General features: G+C 38.8%; 1 protein-coding gene across 1 annotated transcript; it reads left to right on the top strand.

The window, feature by feature from the left end:
- Positions 1-7332: 7332 nt before the first annotated feature.
- On the top strand, positions 7333-10284 carry LOC149276074 (protein S100-Z-like). Its single transcript, XM_089503926.1, has 2 exons — positions 7333-7473; positions 10126-10284. The coding sequence occupies exons 1-2, from the start codon at positions 7333-7335 to the stop codon at positions 10282-10284; spliced, it is 300 nt and encodes a 99-aa protein (XP_089360052.1).
- The last annotated feature ends 7835 nt before the right edge of the window (positions 10285-18119 follow it).

Here is an 18119-nt window from a genome sequence, read left to right as displayed (position 1 = left end):
TAAGGTCATTTTATAATTGTGAATGTTTTTTGGACATTTTACACAGATTTCTTTACGATTCCCCATGACATTACTTCTGCTGACATTACTAACTGCTCATAGGTTTTGCACACTTTTCTGAACTCTCCCCAATTTCTTATCTGCCAAACCTTCACATACCTTCATTATTCACCCCTTCCATTCTTCATTAATGTAAATTAGTCTATATTAAAGGCTTTAAAAATCCATGTAAGGAAATTAGCTATTTTATGAAATATAGAGGAACTGCAGAGATTTCCTACTGTGAACTTCCAGTTCTATGAAATACCAGTAGGGGGCACAGGAGTACCATGATTGTATGTCTGAAAAGCTATGCAAAATAATAATAATATTATAATAATAATATAAACAACAGCTTTTTACAAATAAATCTTTGCTCAACAGAAGCAGACATAAAAAAACAGGTTATTAATTAGGATGCTTTGTGACATAAATTTAACAAAAAAAGATAATAAATATTACTCTTTTTTTGTGTAACTGAAACATTTGATGCAATCTCCGACAACATGGTTCAGCATCTTCATCATGGGGTTAAACCCAAAATGTAAGCTTGCCCAACCTCTTTGGTCAGCAGGTTGAATATAAGGTCTTTTTCTCACTGCCCTGAGTCTCAGCCATAGCTGGAAACGTTAAAGGGTATTCAGGACGGAGATTACACCAATTTTTTTCATACTACCCAACATCTCAGATAGCCAAAGCGGGATACTTTGTTTTAGCAAATTGTTAGTGGGGCAGAGCATTATTAAGGCCTTTTATGAGATTTTGTTAAGGTAATTGGGTAAGCAGGGCCGGCCCAAGACATAATGCCACCTGGGGCGAAGTTTAAAATGCCCCCCTGCCGACGCCAGGGGTCATTATCTACCCTTCCTCTCCCTTCCTCCCTAATATCTACCATATCACCCCCCCTTTTTACTTCACTTACCTTGCAGCAGTCCTGCGGCGAGTCTGCCCGCTCTGCCACGGTGCGCGCTGCTTTACTGCTGAGCGCCGGAAATGACGTCATATTCCTGGGCTCAACATTACAAGCCGGCACCGAGACAAACAAAAAAAAGGCGCTTGGGGCCAAAGTGCCACCTCTTCAAAAGTGGCGCCTGGGGCAATTGCCCCACTCTGCTCCATGGTAGGGCATTTGGAAGATAAGCAAAGTAGTTTATTTACACAATATAATCTATAACCTTTATTATTTTTATGCCCATAATTGTGATGTTTAGTGCCGTTGAACACTAATAAACTAATACCCTTTACACTTTCTAAAAAGGAGGGGGCATCAAGAGGAAAAGAGGGACTGTTCCTCCTAAACACGGACATTCGGAAGCTATGGTGTACAGCCATATGACAGGTTCATGCAGTCATGGACTTTTTATGCTGCTTTTAGGTGCCTTCTCGGTTAGAAAACACACAAATCTGACCTTAAACCTTTACAATAAGCCAAACACTAACCTACAAACTAGAGGCAGGAGACCTTATAATAGTGAGTATCGCTATTAGGTTGTATAAAGTATGCCCTATGATTGTTTTGATTTGGTCCTTGTCTGATGTTTTGTAAATTGTGTCCATTAGATCATTCTATAGACTGTGTAGATTATTAAGGTCAGCCTTTGCTACTACTTATATAGACTCCATGCTCAATCTAGATGGAAATTCTAGCTATAATACTTTTGGTACCATGTTTTTAAACCCCAAATGAAAAATTAATGATTTGTTGAGCCCTCTAACGTTTGAGTAATAACGCTATTTTCTTATGCATAGTATAACATAGGGAAGCTCCATGATTCCACATTTGTCATATTTTATTATACTGTTCTTGTATTTTTTGGATAAAGGGTTAATTTCGCTGGGCACTGTTTAAATGATTTTAATTCCTAGCGCTATAAATGGTAATCTGCTCTCCTAATCGGGCCTTGTCTGAGTGTGAGTATGTTAGGCTTTGGAGTGGGAATTTCCTCTTTTTCTACTGCCTCTTAATATATATCTGTTGACAAATGACATCACATTATTTTAAATTAGAGTGCTGCTTGCCCTGCTCCGACCATGCGACTCATTCACTAATTTAATACCAACAGGCCTTTGTTCCAGAGGCACAAAAGCAGCTACAACCTGCAGTATATATAATATATATATATATGATATATATATATATATATATTACACAAACACATCATTCAACAATATGACCTCATAATATTTCTTTAATTACAATTTCAATCAGTATGATTACGGTCCAATGCAGTGACAGTGATCACATTGTCATATATTACATTACAGTACAAGTGTTGTCATGCAAATTGTATGCGTTTCCATATCACAAGCTCGCTAGGATGGCACGGCAGATGGCAGATTGTTCTCCGTAATACGTTTGGGATCAAGTTAGCCCAGCCTCCCCTGTGTGTTTTATTTACGATTCTTCCCCATGACTAACCGGGCCGGTTTGTACGTACAGGTGTAGCTTTGCTGCTAGGTTACAGGTTTAATCCTTCATGAAAAACTTTGCAAATCCCAGTTTACCACAACTCCATGCAGGCAACTAAAGGCCCGTTAACCCTGTGTGTGCTAAATGGGCATCAAGCGTTCAATGGCTTAATGATGAAAGGTGCCAAAATCTCTTGGATGTTGTTCTAATTACATCCTGTTTCACCATGCAAAGGTGGTTTTTAAATGTCTTCCCCTGTGGATACTAATAGGCAAAAAATTAACCCATAGATTCCAGAAAGAGAAACAGTGCATCTATTTATGCGTGAGCCTGTTTCGGAGCTGAAGCTTTTACACCTAGCCTTTGTAAAATATTTTACACTTTGCACTTACATCCTTTTTCTGACAAAGTCCTAATATTTTATACTTTCTAAAATTTCAAATGCCCAGTGAGGAATATTATTTATTTACGTGGTGTTGTTAGAGATATGGCTTGATGGACTTCTTAATGCAGTCTTGAAATCTTGAGTTTGTTATGATTATTATTCTCTTTTATTATAGAGCACCAACAATTTAAGCAGCACTTAATACAATACATATATTCAAGGGATCTGACAAGACGAGAATTCACAGACTAAGACAAACCGATACATTAGGTGGAGAGAGCCCGGCTCGCAAGCTTACAATCTTCAGATTTTATGTATCTATTTAAAACATAAACACATTTGCCGATTATATTCATATTTTTGTGACTTCATGGCTGTAGAACACTGTGATACACTCATACACCCCTGAAACAATTTTCTGAACTCCTAGAAAGTGGGGCTTCACATTCTTGTTATGCGTTTTATAGCAGTTTATAGGCAACCCTATGAAATTAACCCCTTAAGGACAATGGGCCGTCCCTAAACCCATTGAAAACAATGCATTTTGTCATTAAGGGGTTAAGGTTAGAACCTGACCGTCATATATCCACATGAAATATTGTTACAAGACACACATTCATAATCAAGTACAAAACTGCATTCAGAAAACGGCAGAACTAGTTACAAACATGTGAATATTGTACTTACATAGTTTTAAGTGGTGTAAATGTAATGTTTACTAGGTAACATGCCCACGTATATATATGTCATGTGGATATGTATTCTGTTTGATCTTCATGCGCAATTAGCCACGATTTTAGATTTGATCCAATGTTACCTGGCTTCAGGGGGAAAAATGCATCATAACTCCTACAACTCATTGGCACATCATCTAAAAAATTTTTTTTTAAAGCACAAAATACGTAGATTAAACCTAATCCCACCATTAGCTGCTTTTTGTATTTAAACGTGAATATTTGCATTTTCCATTATTGTAATATTCAAGGTACCTTACAATATTTGAGTATTCATTTAAAAAAAACTAGACGGGCACCTATGAGAGCGTTTTAATCCAGATTTGCATTTTTAAAATATACTGAACAAAAAGCTATATTTCCAATTCTCACGCTCTCAATTCGAAATGATCATGTCTTTGTTAACCCCTTATTTACTGAGGGTGTTTTGTGCCCACAAACCTGAGCTTTTTAACCATGAGTTTCTTTTATTTTTTGTGTACCCACACAAATTATATATTATTTTTCAAGAACAGATAGAGCTTCCTTTTGATACCATTTATTATGAACAAAACATTAAAATAATGAACCCCCCCCCCACATATTTTCTAATATCTTGCTATGGTAATAGTCCCCAAACCAGTTCAGTTGACCAAAATACCACAAACTATATTAATGTAAGTGTTTGAATTTGAAAAAAACCCAACATGCATAGGTTTTTTTGAGTTTTGTTTTTTTTTACGTTAGGGGGCACAAAATGGAACGTGATCTTTCCCATTTCCAAACTTTAAAGATAGATTGTATAAAACATAATTTTGGGTAATTTTTTTTTCTGATCTGATTTCCCTGACTTTGCCTATTGCAGTAATTTCAATAGATTTTAGTATAGGTTTGGTTCAGAAGTTTAGCTTCAACCGAGTTGGCAACCAGATGAGCAGCATATGGTAGCCAGAGTCAGGCTGGGGATGACGAGGTTGCCTTGACATTTCCTGTGATGTGAGTGTGGCAGGACAGCTGGATATGTGCAGTCACACGTTATGTTCTCGCACTCAGGCAGCATGATTTGCCACTGGAGACGTACATGGGGAGAGTATCGAGCACTCACAGCCGGCAGCCTGCCAGACATTTGCCCTGTGTGCCAGATGGCCAGTCTAGGCCCGATGGTAGCGGTCAATGCACTGAAAGTGAATATATTCCCTCATAATGCTTAAAATGTGTTATTCCACATACATAAAGCATTCATTGGGCTCTCCAGTATGTTCAGCAACTACATCATTGTATATAAAGGTTTAATTACATAAAAAAAAAATAAAAAAATGTTTTCTGTTTCTCTCAATACAACCTATTAGTGTTTGTGTCACCTGACAATTAAGCATTACCAAAAAATGATAAATTAACCAATATATTTTTCACGATTACCAAATATTTTTTTTGCAAGAGTTTGGATGCATACAAAGATGCATTTTGTTATAAAATGTTAAAATATTAATCTAATACTTTGCTTCGCAATTATTTAAAAGATGATTAATAAAAATACAAAAAAACCACATTTTTTTACAACATATATTGTAACAGACATTTTCAGACCATATTTTCTTTATCCACAAAAAATGAATACAGTATGTTACGGTGGACAAAAACTGCATGCTGTACAAAAAACTAATTAAAAATTTAGAGATCTAGTTTATGGGAAGGAATACAGTGGAGATGATGATAACGGGGTAATTAGTGAGGCTCAGGTTTAGCTATCCAACTTTGTAAATGAGACAAAAATATTAAAAAAATTAAAAAAAAACTTTTACGAGGCTATCACAAATATTCTATAGAATAGCACTGTAATTTAAAATTGATTCAGGGGCTGCGTGGTGGTCCATGGAATGGTCATTGAATTTATGTAGCCAGTTAGTTTTAGGGCAATAGGTATTGGAGTATAGCTTACTAGTCAGGCTTCAATAAGAGTATATCGGTGTAGAGTAGAGTAGAGTAGAGTAGACAACGTAGGGTGCAGTTGGGTGGTCTGGGCTTGTGAGCTTAGAACAGCCTAGCAAGTTTCAAAGACTCCAGATCCCCTTTTTGGATAAATCTGCCATGAGGGTATGTTTCCTTCCCAATTTATGTTTTAGGTCAGGATCAGTGTTGGCTATTTCAGTATAGGTTTTCTTTTTGTGTTTTTTTACATATTATTGCTAATAATTATGTTTTATGTATATCTATGATAAGCATGCCCCACTTGTCCAGAACAAAACAATGTATACTCAAAATGGTATCCAATATGGTAAAGAGGAATCTTTAATATGATTTTTAAAAAATCACAAAAAAAAAAAAAAAGCTCTGGGCTTTAGGGTATTACAAAACCCGGGCCTTGAAGGGTTAAATCAGAAAAAATAGAGTCCGCTTTACAATGTAATTCTGAGAATTTGATCATTAGTCCTGAGATTTGTGTAAAAACTCAGCGGGTTTCCAGTTATTAATGTAAGATCACACTAGGGTAGTTCATTACACTTTTTTTTTATTATTTTCACTTTTTCTTTAAAGTCATGTATTCTGAATACATTCTTCTTTATTATTTTGTTATTTTACAGATACACGTGATATGTGATAAATAAAATAATAATATAAAAAAAAATTACTGTTGAGTAAATCTCCAGCCTCACATGTAGTGCACATTCATGTGGGTCTAAAGGGGGAAAATAGGAAATACCTTGCATTCTCTTTTTGTCTTATTTACTATTAGAAATAGGCGAATGCAATTGTATTTACCAAAAAAAAGCCCACTATTTATCTTGAAACCGTACTCAATCAGCATGCGGAATGAATTCTTGTATCTGCAACTTGTCTCCTGCTCTCTGCTCGCTTTACCTCTCTGGGGAGGAACACCATCATATGAGCGAAAACAATGTATTCCCTTCTTTCCACCGTTTTATTTTGGGATCTTTTTCCCTTTCACACGAGCTTCCTAGCAACTAATTGCCTTTTTTTTTTTTCTTACCTGTTTTACAGAAGAGACGTACAGTGAAAAGTCTCCTCCTACCTAGGTATTTAGGCAATCGCAAGGACTGCATGCAAAGCGTACTAAACCACAATCATTTTAGGTGATTAAAATAAAGGCCAAGAGCCAATCGGCTCGGAGTGATGTGTGACGCACGCTGCTCACCTGCTTCCATTGGTGAATGAACTCTCTTTGCATTTTGGGAATAGGTGTGCGGATCCGGGATATTCTGTATAAATACCCAACGTGTTTAACCTTCATTACCTGTTTTATCAGCGCTGTTTGGTTGTGGACAATCAGGTATGGAGAACACTTTTAATGTGGTCTGATGATGTATACTAACCTTTGATTATTGATCCTACTGTTAAAGCTTTAGCTGTGATAAACATTTCTTATCATTAGTTTTGGTATGGTTTAGGATAGTATTTTCAAACAGTGTAATCACTTAACCACTGCTTTAATGTATGTATATTGTTTTTCTAACCATATTTCATTTATTGATATATAGTTGACCTTGGGACTCGTAAGGGTATTTCTAGAGTCTTTATCCTAATGTGAACTGTGTTGGGATCAAAGGGATCAATGCCCTGGCTAAAGGGAGGGGATGATAGAAGAAGTTAGTTACTGACTATACATTTATTTTATGGCGCTTATATGCAACCTACATAGACAATTGGGTACAAAACCCAGACCTTCCCTCATTAAAAAGCATAATGGAAAACTATTAATGGTTATGGGCCCAATAACATAAACTCTCTCTGTCTGGCAGATACCTCTCGTCATCATCATCATCATCATGCCCACCCAGTTGGAAGGAGCCATGGACACCATGATCAGGATCTTTCACCACTATTCTGGCAAAGAAGGCGACAAGTACAAGCTGAATAAAGGAGAACTCAAGCAGCTTCTGCAGAGTGAACTAACCGACTTTTTAGCGGTAAGAGGTTATTAGCAAACCAAAGTTGTGGCCTTTCATGTAGATACATCAGAATATCCCATTGATTTACACTGTCCTCTAAGTTTGGGTGAGCAGACATCCCTGTAAATGACTGGCTGGTTGAAAAACACCAGCTAAAGAGGTAGACTGGGTGATAATACAGTCCTGTGTCATACTTTTACCAGAGCTACGAGTCCCACCATCAGGTCTGCTCACCCTGTTCCGTGCTCCTTGATATGTTTCATGCTAGCGCTATAGTTTTATGACTGGTAGAAGTTTATTGATGTTGTTCTAGACTTCCGTGTTTGATTAGCCCTTCCATGTACTATATCGCATGGGTTAGCCAACAGGTGACTCTCCAACAGGTGTTGAACGCTCAATATTTTTAGCCTCCATCTAACTGAAGATTGGTCAAGAATTAATCAGAGCTGCAGTTCACAAATAGCTTGAACGCTACCTGTTGGCTACCTCTGCTAAACACAGAATGGTCTAGATTTCCAAGGGATGGCAGTATTTCTTCTAGACCACTTAAACATGTCTCAGATAATTTTTTGGGCCATTCTCATTATTTACTGAGGAAATCTTGTTGGTACAGCAACTTAGTGTATTAGCAATTTAGTGTATTAATCCCACTTTGAGAAAATCAACACCAACTTCATTAAATCCGGTTGGATGGTTAAGCGCACATTGTATAAAATACTGTAAAAAGGAACAAACTATATATATTTTGATACTCCTAAATCTGAAAGCGTGTTTCTTTTTTTTTTTGGCTTTCTGGCTGATTTGCAATACCAATGTAAAAATGATGTAAAATGTAGGCCTTGCTTTATAATATATATATATATAGATCTATCTATCTATCTATCTATCTATCTATCTATCTATCTATATCTATATATATATATATATATATATATATATATATATTATAAAGCAAGGCCTACATTTTACATCATTTTTACATTGGTATTGCAAATCAGCCAGAAAGCCAAAGAAAAAAAGAAACACGCTTTCAGATTTAGGAGTATCAAAATTGGAAACATTGTTTTTGGATTAATTTTAAATAATTGCTTTGTGCCCAAATGACCCAGCAACGAATGACACGATTGCAGATCAGCACGGTTTTCTTAGCTGTTTGTTGGTTTATGTGCATTGCAGCTTTAAAATACATATTTGTAATTCATGATTTATAAACATAGATTATATTCTTGTACTGGGCGCATGGACCAGACACACTGAATCTGATTTTATATTATCATATGTTAAAAATAATAAGATGCTTTAAGCTTACATTGAGTGGTCTGTTTCCTAAATAGAATTAAGGGAGAGCAGGTGTTAAAATTCTGAACATTTACAGCTTGTGGACCACAAATCCCATAATGCTGAACCAGCGAATGAGTGCACTTAACTATATGCCTCCCCCTGGGAATTAGGCAAAGGCACTCCAGCCACCCCATAATAATATCACCTACCAACAGGACGGGAGTTTAATGGCAGCAGAAGAAGGAGCACACTGCCATTTGGTCAGATGGCCAGCTTGGCAATCTTATGGATTCCACATGTTACAGGGCAGATTTAGATAACCACATCCCGGCAGTAAAGTAGAATCTTAAATATGATGGTCAAGTGATCTCCCCTGATAATCTCCATCATTACCCGCACAATAGCCCTGCCGGTGGCTTCCACCCTGACTCCCCAAGGTAACCTGCACCTGGTCGTAACATCCCACTCCATTAATAGAGCCGCGACACTGATCCTCAAATAGAATGTTTCCGTTCTTCCGCAAACATGAGTTGTATTCTCTTAGAAGATGTGACAAATCGTCATCGCTGTGAAATGATCAATCACAGAGGCCTGACGTGAAATGATACACAAAAATAAATCACAATCAAATAAACGGCAGGCTGCGATAGTGATGTATCTGTACCTTACTGGGAGCAGTTCTCATGTTTGCTTCAGGCTAGGGATATGTAATAAAATAGAAACCGTTCATACTACAGGGTAAGGTGGCACCTTAACAAGGCTGCAGTAATAATTTAAATTTTATTCCGCAGTAATACTTCATATTGAGTATTCCAGTTAAACAGAGCTTGCATGTATTACGCCTTCTCACAAAGAGTAAGCATGCTAATTGTACTTGGGAGAATGCAACTCCTATGACCTTTAGCCGCCCAGCCATTTGTGCAAAAGATAATAAGAGCTATAGATCCAGATGCAGCGTAACTAACTTTGTCCAGAAGATGCTGAGACTCAAAATACTTTTTTCATTTTGCTTTTATAACTCAGATTATCAAACAATGGTCTCCCCAGACCAAGCATTTACAACTCAACTTCTGTGACGCAGGCTGCTTCTTAGTCTAGAAAAGATTAACACTATCTTCTAAACACACTTTAATTAACCGCATCGATTCATGCAACCATGGTCAACCTATGGGAACAAATACTCTTTAAGTTTATATATCATACAAGTTAGGACTCTTTATGCTGGTCAGCAATACAAATGCATAGGCCCACAAAGGTGTTACATCTAACCGCCTCGGCAAGTACACAAATATCCAATGGGAAATCCAGCACTACATTTAAAACAGAAATTGTCACATATTATATGTATCATACATTGCCCATACCTTATCATGTCTATTTCCCCCCCAGTGCCAAAAAGACCCTCAGCTGGTTGACAAGATTATGAAAGATCTTGACTCCAACAAGGACAATGAAGTGGACTTCAATGAATTTGTGGTCCTGGTGGCAGCTTTAACAGTGGCTTGCAATGACTTCTTCGAGGAGCAGCTAAGGAAAAAGGGCAAATAGGTGCGGCTAAGTAGTTACGGAGATAAATCCCGCGGGCAGTGATTGTCAAAATGTAACTAACAAAAACATCAGCATTATTACTATGTATCGTATCTTGTCGGCAGTTACTAATCAATAAAGAATATAAACGGTTATTTGCTTCATTCCGGTTACTTTCTAACTTATGTTGCGCACGTTTTCTGGAGCTTGCGATTGCTGAGTTTATTATAGGAAGTGGCTCCGATGAATAATTCATACTAGAGGAGTTAAATCTAATGAGGGGCACCCTGGAGACCAATTATCAAGAGTCCATGAGCACAGATGCGTCGGTGATGCAACCATTACTCTTGCAAAGCGTCCCTTGCCTTAGTGCAATGCGACACCTGTAAGGCAGTGAATGGGTGTCTTATTTATCAAATACATATTAATAGCCTGATGCAATCACTTCGCTACAACTTCCAGAAGCTTTAAATAGCATCTGTTGTTAAAAAGGTCTACGACAACACTGCTGCCTTGGGTCGACAATTTAAAGCCTTAACACTAGTCAATAATTGCACCTTGTGTGTGTTAATGCAATAGGCTATTAAGGGAACTTTGGATGGGATGGAGTTAGTCTGCTGCCACTTGTCAAAGTAGATTCGTCAACAGTAATACCGAAAGAAAACCTTTTTTGAAGCAATTACACGATCATATTATTAAGTATTTTTCTTGGGGTTTTTAATTTTTTTACACATACTGGTATTCATCATATTTATTATATTCGCTGGTGGTGCTCCAGGCTTTTTCTTTTAAAAGGTTATGTGCGGGACAAAAACAGAATGGACTGGGGCGGTGGTAAAAGATACATTTTGTGCCTGGGAAGAAGGGCAAATATCTTCTCTCCCATCTTTAGACCCGTGTATTTAAAAAAAATCCTGACATTAAAAAAAATATAAAATCACACGAGCTATTTACTGCTTCGCATTCATGATATATATGCACATGTGACAATCCGGCTACTGCTTTATTAAATACGCTTAGAGCACAGTATGTTCTAAACCACAAAACATCATTATAAATTATTTTGGAAAATTAAATTTCCCCAATAATGTGTAGATATGCCCTCAGTGTAATTACTCTGGGAAACTGGAACACACTTGTAGGAACACGCTTCTCTTGTCCCGGCTGAGATTTTAATTAATTAGAATTCCATTATTCCATTATTAATTAGCGTTTCATCCAAGCCGACTTCCACATTGTCGTTTGCAATTATGTCACTGTCATCAATGCGGTTCCGGTGGGAGAATGTTCTTAATGTTGAGCTTTGATGACTATGTTCCATTAAACACCAGCCTTCTCTTAATGATTGTCACGTTAGTAACTTTACATGGTATTCACTTACATTAAACAGTTCTCATCTATGTTGCAAGGGAAATGATAACGGCTTACGGGACATGTGATATTTAGTAAAAATTCACATGGAGGAAGAAATCATATAAAGTAGAATCAGTAGGATATCTAGTAAAGTATGTTTGAACAGGTTTCTATACAAGCACATTTTCCTAAAGCACAGCACCTACATAAGATTCTCAAGATCTAGTTATTTATTCTGCTTAGGATGTGGCAAGGATCGCTTGTCTATCTTGTACCCACATGCCACAATGCCCATTTAACTAATTATTTTAGCTACGACCATATAAATATGACCTTTTATATGATATTTTAAACATTTTATGTAGCTTTTCAATGTCATTGGGTATACCATAACTACTCATAAGAACTCATATACAGATGTTCTGAAGTCATTCAAGAAGAATAAGTAAGAAGTATTAAAGCTACTGTAACTAATATAGCTTCAAAACTAACAGGAGAACCTAGCTCAAGGTTGGAAAGACACATTTAATGGATAATTTCAAACAACTACAAATTTGGGGATGACATTGCAAAATAGGTTTGGAATCCAGTGGACTAAAGAGCAGTTCCAAGGTCAATGAAGAACCTGAAAAACATTTCAATGCATCTGAAGCATCAGCAATTGGGAAATATACCTATGCTGTAAGGAACCAACCCTACCGCTCTGCTATGGGGGATTTCAGGCACCCGAAATCAAGCTACAAAAATATACCCACACATCAACTTAACAAACATGAAATACAATTAATATGGTAAAAGAACAGTCTTGTATTTTTAAAAGTTAATATATGAAATCATCTTTTAATGCGAATAGGATCCTTAAACATCCATGTTTTTCCATATAAATACCACGAGTTGGCTTCACAAGCATAAGGTTGCACTTGTACATATCCCCAAGCAAGTTTATATTTATGTAAATAAAACAAGTATTGCATAATTGATTGATGTAATATTGTCTAGAAATAGAAATTGTTTATGTTCTGTTCTGATCTCTTACCAGAGTTTATCATGTGCAGATAGCAACAATTTCATTTAACTGAATTCAATTTATTACTTTTGCTTAGCAGGGTGATTATGAAATGACTCATCAATGCAACATAGCACACAAAAGGGAATATATTGATAAATATATTATAATTAAGTAAACAGAAGTAATGGCGGGTAATAGTTCCATAACATTTCATACCCATTAATGGGCGTAGGAACCGGGGGGGATGGGGGGGACAAATCCCCCGCAGTAACTCATGCGGGGGGGACCGATAATTAAGAAATCCCCCCCAGGGCCGTAGGAACCCCCCCAATAGAAACGCCACAAATGCGACCCGCGAGACCTCGAGGTGCGGCCCGCGTAAGATCGGCAGCCAGGGCAACCGATCTTACGCGGTCCGCACCTCGAGCCCTGCTACTTACCTGTGGGAGGGTCTTCTGTACTGCACAGAGGAACCGGAACCCAGCAGAGTTCACGTGACATTACATCACATCCTGCTTCCTCTGTGCAGTACCAGAGAACGCCGAGGGAGGCCGCGGCATCGAGGAGCTGCAGTGCAGGTAAGGGGGTGGGGAGGGTGTTTGAATGAGTATGCGTGATTGAGGGAATGAATCTGTGAATGAATGAGTATATGAATGAATGAGTGTGTGTGTGATAGCATGGATGTGTAAGTGCTGGAACCTAGGCATGATGGGACTGTGATTGCTGTTAGCAATCACACTCCTATCATGCCAAGTCAGCCAGTACATGCTGAAACATAGCTAGCTGCCCCCCTTGTGTATTGATGCTGCCAGCAGTATGGGGTCTGCACATCACTTACAGCCACCCTGTACCAGCATGTACTGGCTGCCTGGGTATGATAGGAGTGTGATTGCTGTTAGCAATCACACTCCTATCATGCCAAGTCATATTGCTAATTTTTTTTGTCCAATTGTGGTGTGTTACCTACTTTTATTAAAAATGTGAGTTTTTTATTATTATTTTTAAAGGTGGGGGGTCATTTTCGGTTTTGGCTAAGTGAACCGTGAATGTTTTGGTCCAGAATTTTCATTTTGGTGCATCCCTAGAATAAAAAGAACTATTTCATTTTTAATTATCCTGAGTCCTGAATTTGCAGTCACAAAACTTTCTAGGCCCAGAAATCAGTGAGAGGAAAAGTAAAGGTTTTGTGTCATTTACTTTATTTTAATCTGCATATTTTATTAAAGGCCATATTTTCTCACAGTGAAAAATGAGTGCAGCCCGCGTACGTATACAATTCTGATGAAGTGGCCCACTGCAGAAAAAACTTGGACACCCCTGGGGTAGACAGTGAGAAGGGGGGTAGGGAGAGGGTAGCTAGTGAGAAGGGGGGGGGTAGGAAGAGGGTAGCTAGTGTGAAGGGGGTGCTAGGGAGAGGGTAGCTAGTGAGAAGGGGGCAATAGGGAGAGGGTAGCTAGTAAGAAGGGAGGGTAGGGAGAGGGTAGCTAGTGAGAAGGGGGGGTAGGGAGAGGGTAGATAGTGTGAGAAGGGAGGGAAGGGAGGGGGGTAGATAGTAAGAAAGTGTGAGGGGGGAGAGGGGGGAGATAGTGTGAGAAAGTGGGGATCTGATGGGGGAAAATGCTGTCCCCCCCAGATTTTTAAGGGTTCCTACGCCCATGTACCCATTTTGTCTCAACCTTTGTCACCCACTTTCACTTTTGTGTTGTGTACATTTGTGGCATTAGTTGAGGGAGGAGGACCTGGGAAAAGATACAACACAAGGTGAGGTGGGCAAGCATGTCTTGCCTAACCCCGGATGAGCCAAACCTGACTTTCAAAAAGGTCAAAACAGATTCATACCAAATACTGGAGGGAAGGTACATTTCTCTGGCACTCACCTCTCACGCTCTTAAAAAAATAAAATAAAATAACAACATCATTTTCCTTTCTCATTCTGAATATGAGGCATCTTGAGGTTAAAAGATCAAGCTTCTTCTCAAGTCAATTTATTTCTTATATGTTTACTTATATAGCAATTAGAAAAGCAAAACAGCATAGTGCAGCAAGTTTGAAAGAGTTTTGAAAAAAAGTATTTTTTTAGCATTCATAGACTCTATCATTATGCTTTCATTGCAAATTTAACAGTTATATGCACTAAATAAACCAATGTAATCGTGCTTACACATGTAAAGGAAGCTATTTACACCAATCAGCCATTACGTTATGACTGCCTGCCTAAAACTGTGTAGATCCCCCTTTAGCCACCAACACAGCCCTGATCCATCAAGGCATGGACTCCACTAGACCTCTGAAGGTGTGCGTTGGTATCTGCACCAAGACATTAGCAGCAGATCCTGCTAAGTCCTGTAAATTGCAAAGTGGACCCTCCATGGATTGGACTTTTCTGTGTACAAATTGGATTGAGATCTGGGGAATTTGGAGGCCAAGTCAACACCTTAAACTCAATGTAGTGTGTCTCAAACCATTCCTGAACCATTTTTGCTTTATAGTAGGGCACATTATCCTGCTAAAAGATGCCAATGCCATCAGGGAATACTGTGTCCATTAAAGGGTGTACACGGTCTACAACAATGCTTAGGTAGGTGATATGTGTTACAGTAACATCCACATGAATGGCAGGACCCAAGGAATCCCAGGAGAACATTCCTATAGCATCACACTGCCTCCACCAGCTTGCGTTCTTCCCATCCTAATGTCATGTGTTCTCCAGGTAAACAACACACACGCACCCAGCCATCCACGTGATGTAACAGTAAACCTGATTGATCAGACCAGGCCACCTTCTTGCTCTGTGGTCCAGTTGTTATGCTGACGTGCCCACTGTATGAGCTTTTGACAGTGGACAGGGGTGAGCATGGGCACCCTGACCGGTCTGTGGCTACGCAGCACCATACGCAACATACTGGGATACACTGACACCTTTCTATCAGAACCAGCATTAACCCTTTCAGCAATTTGAGCTACAGTTGGATTTGACCACACGGGCCAGCCTTCACCCACCATGTGCATCAATGAGCCTTGGCCACTTACCGTGAAGGAAAAAAATATTTGATCTAATGCTGGTTTTGTACATTTGCCCACTGACAAAGACATGATCAGTCTATAATTTTAATAGAAGGTTAAAAGAGAGACAGAATAAAAAAAAATTCAGAATAACGCATTTCAAATAAGTTATAAATTGATATGCTTTTTACTCATTGAAATAAGTATTTGACCCCTTTCCAAAACAGGACTTAGTACTTGGTGGTAAAACTCTTGTTGGCAATCACAGAGGTCAGAAGTTTCTTGTAGTTGGCCACTAGGTTTGCACACATCTCAGGAGGGATTTTGTTCCACTCCTCTTTGCAGATCCTCTCCAAGTCACTAAGGTTTTGAGTCTGACATTTGGCAACTCGAACCTTCAGCTCCCTCCACAGATTTTCTATGGTATTAGGGTCTATAGACTGGCTAGGCCACTCCAGGACCTTAATGTGCTTCTTCTTGAGCCACTCCTTTGTTGCCTTGGCCATCTGTTTTGGGTCGTTGTCATGTTGGAATACCTATCCACAACCCATTTTCAATGCCCTGGCTGAGGGAAGGAGATTCTCACCCAAGATTTGACGGTACATGGCTCCATCCATCGTCCATTTGATGCAGTGAAGTTGTCCTGTCCACTTAGCAGAAAAACACCCCCAAAGCATATCGTTTCCACCTTCATGTTTGACGATGGGGATGGTGTTCTGGGGGTCATAGGCAGCATTCCTCCTCCTCCAAACAAGGCGAGTTAAGTTGATGCCAAATAGCTCGATTTTGGTCTTATCTGACCACAACACTTTCACCCAGTTTTCCTCTGAGTAATGGGGGCCTGTAAATTTGAGCTGGGGGACCTTGTGGGCACTGCAGGATTTCAGTCCTTCATGGTGTAGTGTAGTGCTACTAATTGTTTTCTTGGTAACTATGGTCCCAGCTGCCTTGAGATCATTGACAAGATCCTCCCGTGTAGTTCTGGGCTGATTTCACACCGTTCTCGTGATCATTGAAACTCCATGAGGTGAGACCTTGCATGGAGCCCCAGACCGAGGGAGATTCACAGTTATTTTGTGTTTCTTCCAATAGCACCAACTGTTGTCACCTTCTCACCATGCTGCTTGGCGATGGTCTTGTAGCCTATTCCAGCCTTGTGTAGGTCTACAATCTTGTCCCTGACATCCTTGGACAGCTCTTTGGTCTTGGCCATGGTAGATCGTTTGGAATCTGATTGATTGATTGCTTCTGTGGATTGCTTCTGTGGAGATTAGGAGCACTCCCTCAAGTATTTTTACCTTCACTGGCCACTGCAGACCGGGAACACCCCACAAGAGCTGCAGTTTTGGAGATGTTCTGACCCAGTCATCTAGCCGTCACAATTTAGCCCTTATCAAAGTCGCTCAGATCCTTACGCTTACCTACTTTTCCTGCTTCTAACACATCAACTTTGTGGAGAAAATGTTCACTTGCTGCCTAATATATCCCACCCACTGACAGGTGCCATTATAACAAGATTATCAGTGTTATACCCTTCACCAGTCAGTGGTCATAATGTTATGGCTGTTAAATATATAACCACCTATGTGTGAGCCAGCCTATCTTTATTTTGTTCCTAAGGATCTGCATGAGTTCTCAGCATTATATTATCACTGCCGTATCTTAAAGTTACTGTTGTTGATTGGCCGAACTAGGCTTTGTAACGTTGGGTGAGGAGTAGGGAGAGAAGTAAAGCACAGAAAATTGATTAGATAAGATAATTGATTAAATAACTGTACCACAAGAACAGACCTCAACTTTCCTGAGGTCAATATTTTAATCTAATGTCTACAAAAGGACTTTACTGACTGACAAAAGCTCAAATAAATGCAGTTATGCTAATAGCTTTAACCTTTTGACTTAGCAGTGTCGCTTTAAATGTCAAAACACCTCACCTACGGTGGCAGTGTATAACATGAGTCTGGGACTAAATTATTTTATTTACTTAGATTCCTCCTGGAAAATTGAAAATATTATGGTGACATGGGAATCTCACTAATCTTTAGTGTTTTATTCTTGGCATCAAAAACAAAACCTGTGTATTGATATTAGTATACGCTCAGTGAAAGCTTACACCTCTCTAATCACCATGCGGATTATCTGTACCTTTTCATCGTACATGAATTGTCTCCTTATCCCCACATCACCTCTATTACAAAGTAACAGAGAGCAAAGGAAACTGTTATGCCTTTCAGCTTCTGCATTAGCACAAAACCTTTCTTATGGACTTCATCTTATCCAAAGAGGCAAAAGGAGAACCCTACATACAGAGGAGATGGTCTTTAGGCACAATATGGAAGTCCCTCTATCTGTCAGGGTTTGGAAGTGACTGAATGCCCTGTATGAAGATATACAAATACAATAAAATTCATGTTAATTGCCTTTCTGTAGTATATGATGAATAATTTATCTTTGTTTTTGTCCGTTCATTCTAAATCAGTAGAACAAACTA

This window comes from Sceloporus occidentalis, unplaced genomic scaffold (genome assembly GCF_023333645.1).
Source record: "Sceloporus occidentalis isolate IW3139 unplaced genomic scaffold, rSceOcc1.0.p SCAF_248, whole genome shotgun sequence".
NCBI lineage: Eukaryota > Metazoa > Chordata > Lepidosauria > Squamata > Phrynosomatidae > Sceloporus > Sceloporus occidentalis.
The sequence above is the reverse complement of the archived record's forward strand: the minus strand, read 5'-3'. Positions and strand labels throughout refer to the sequence as shown.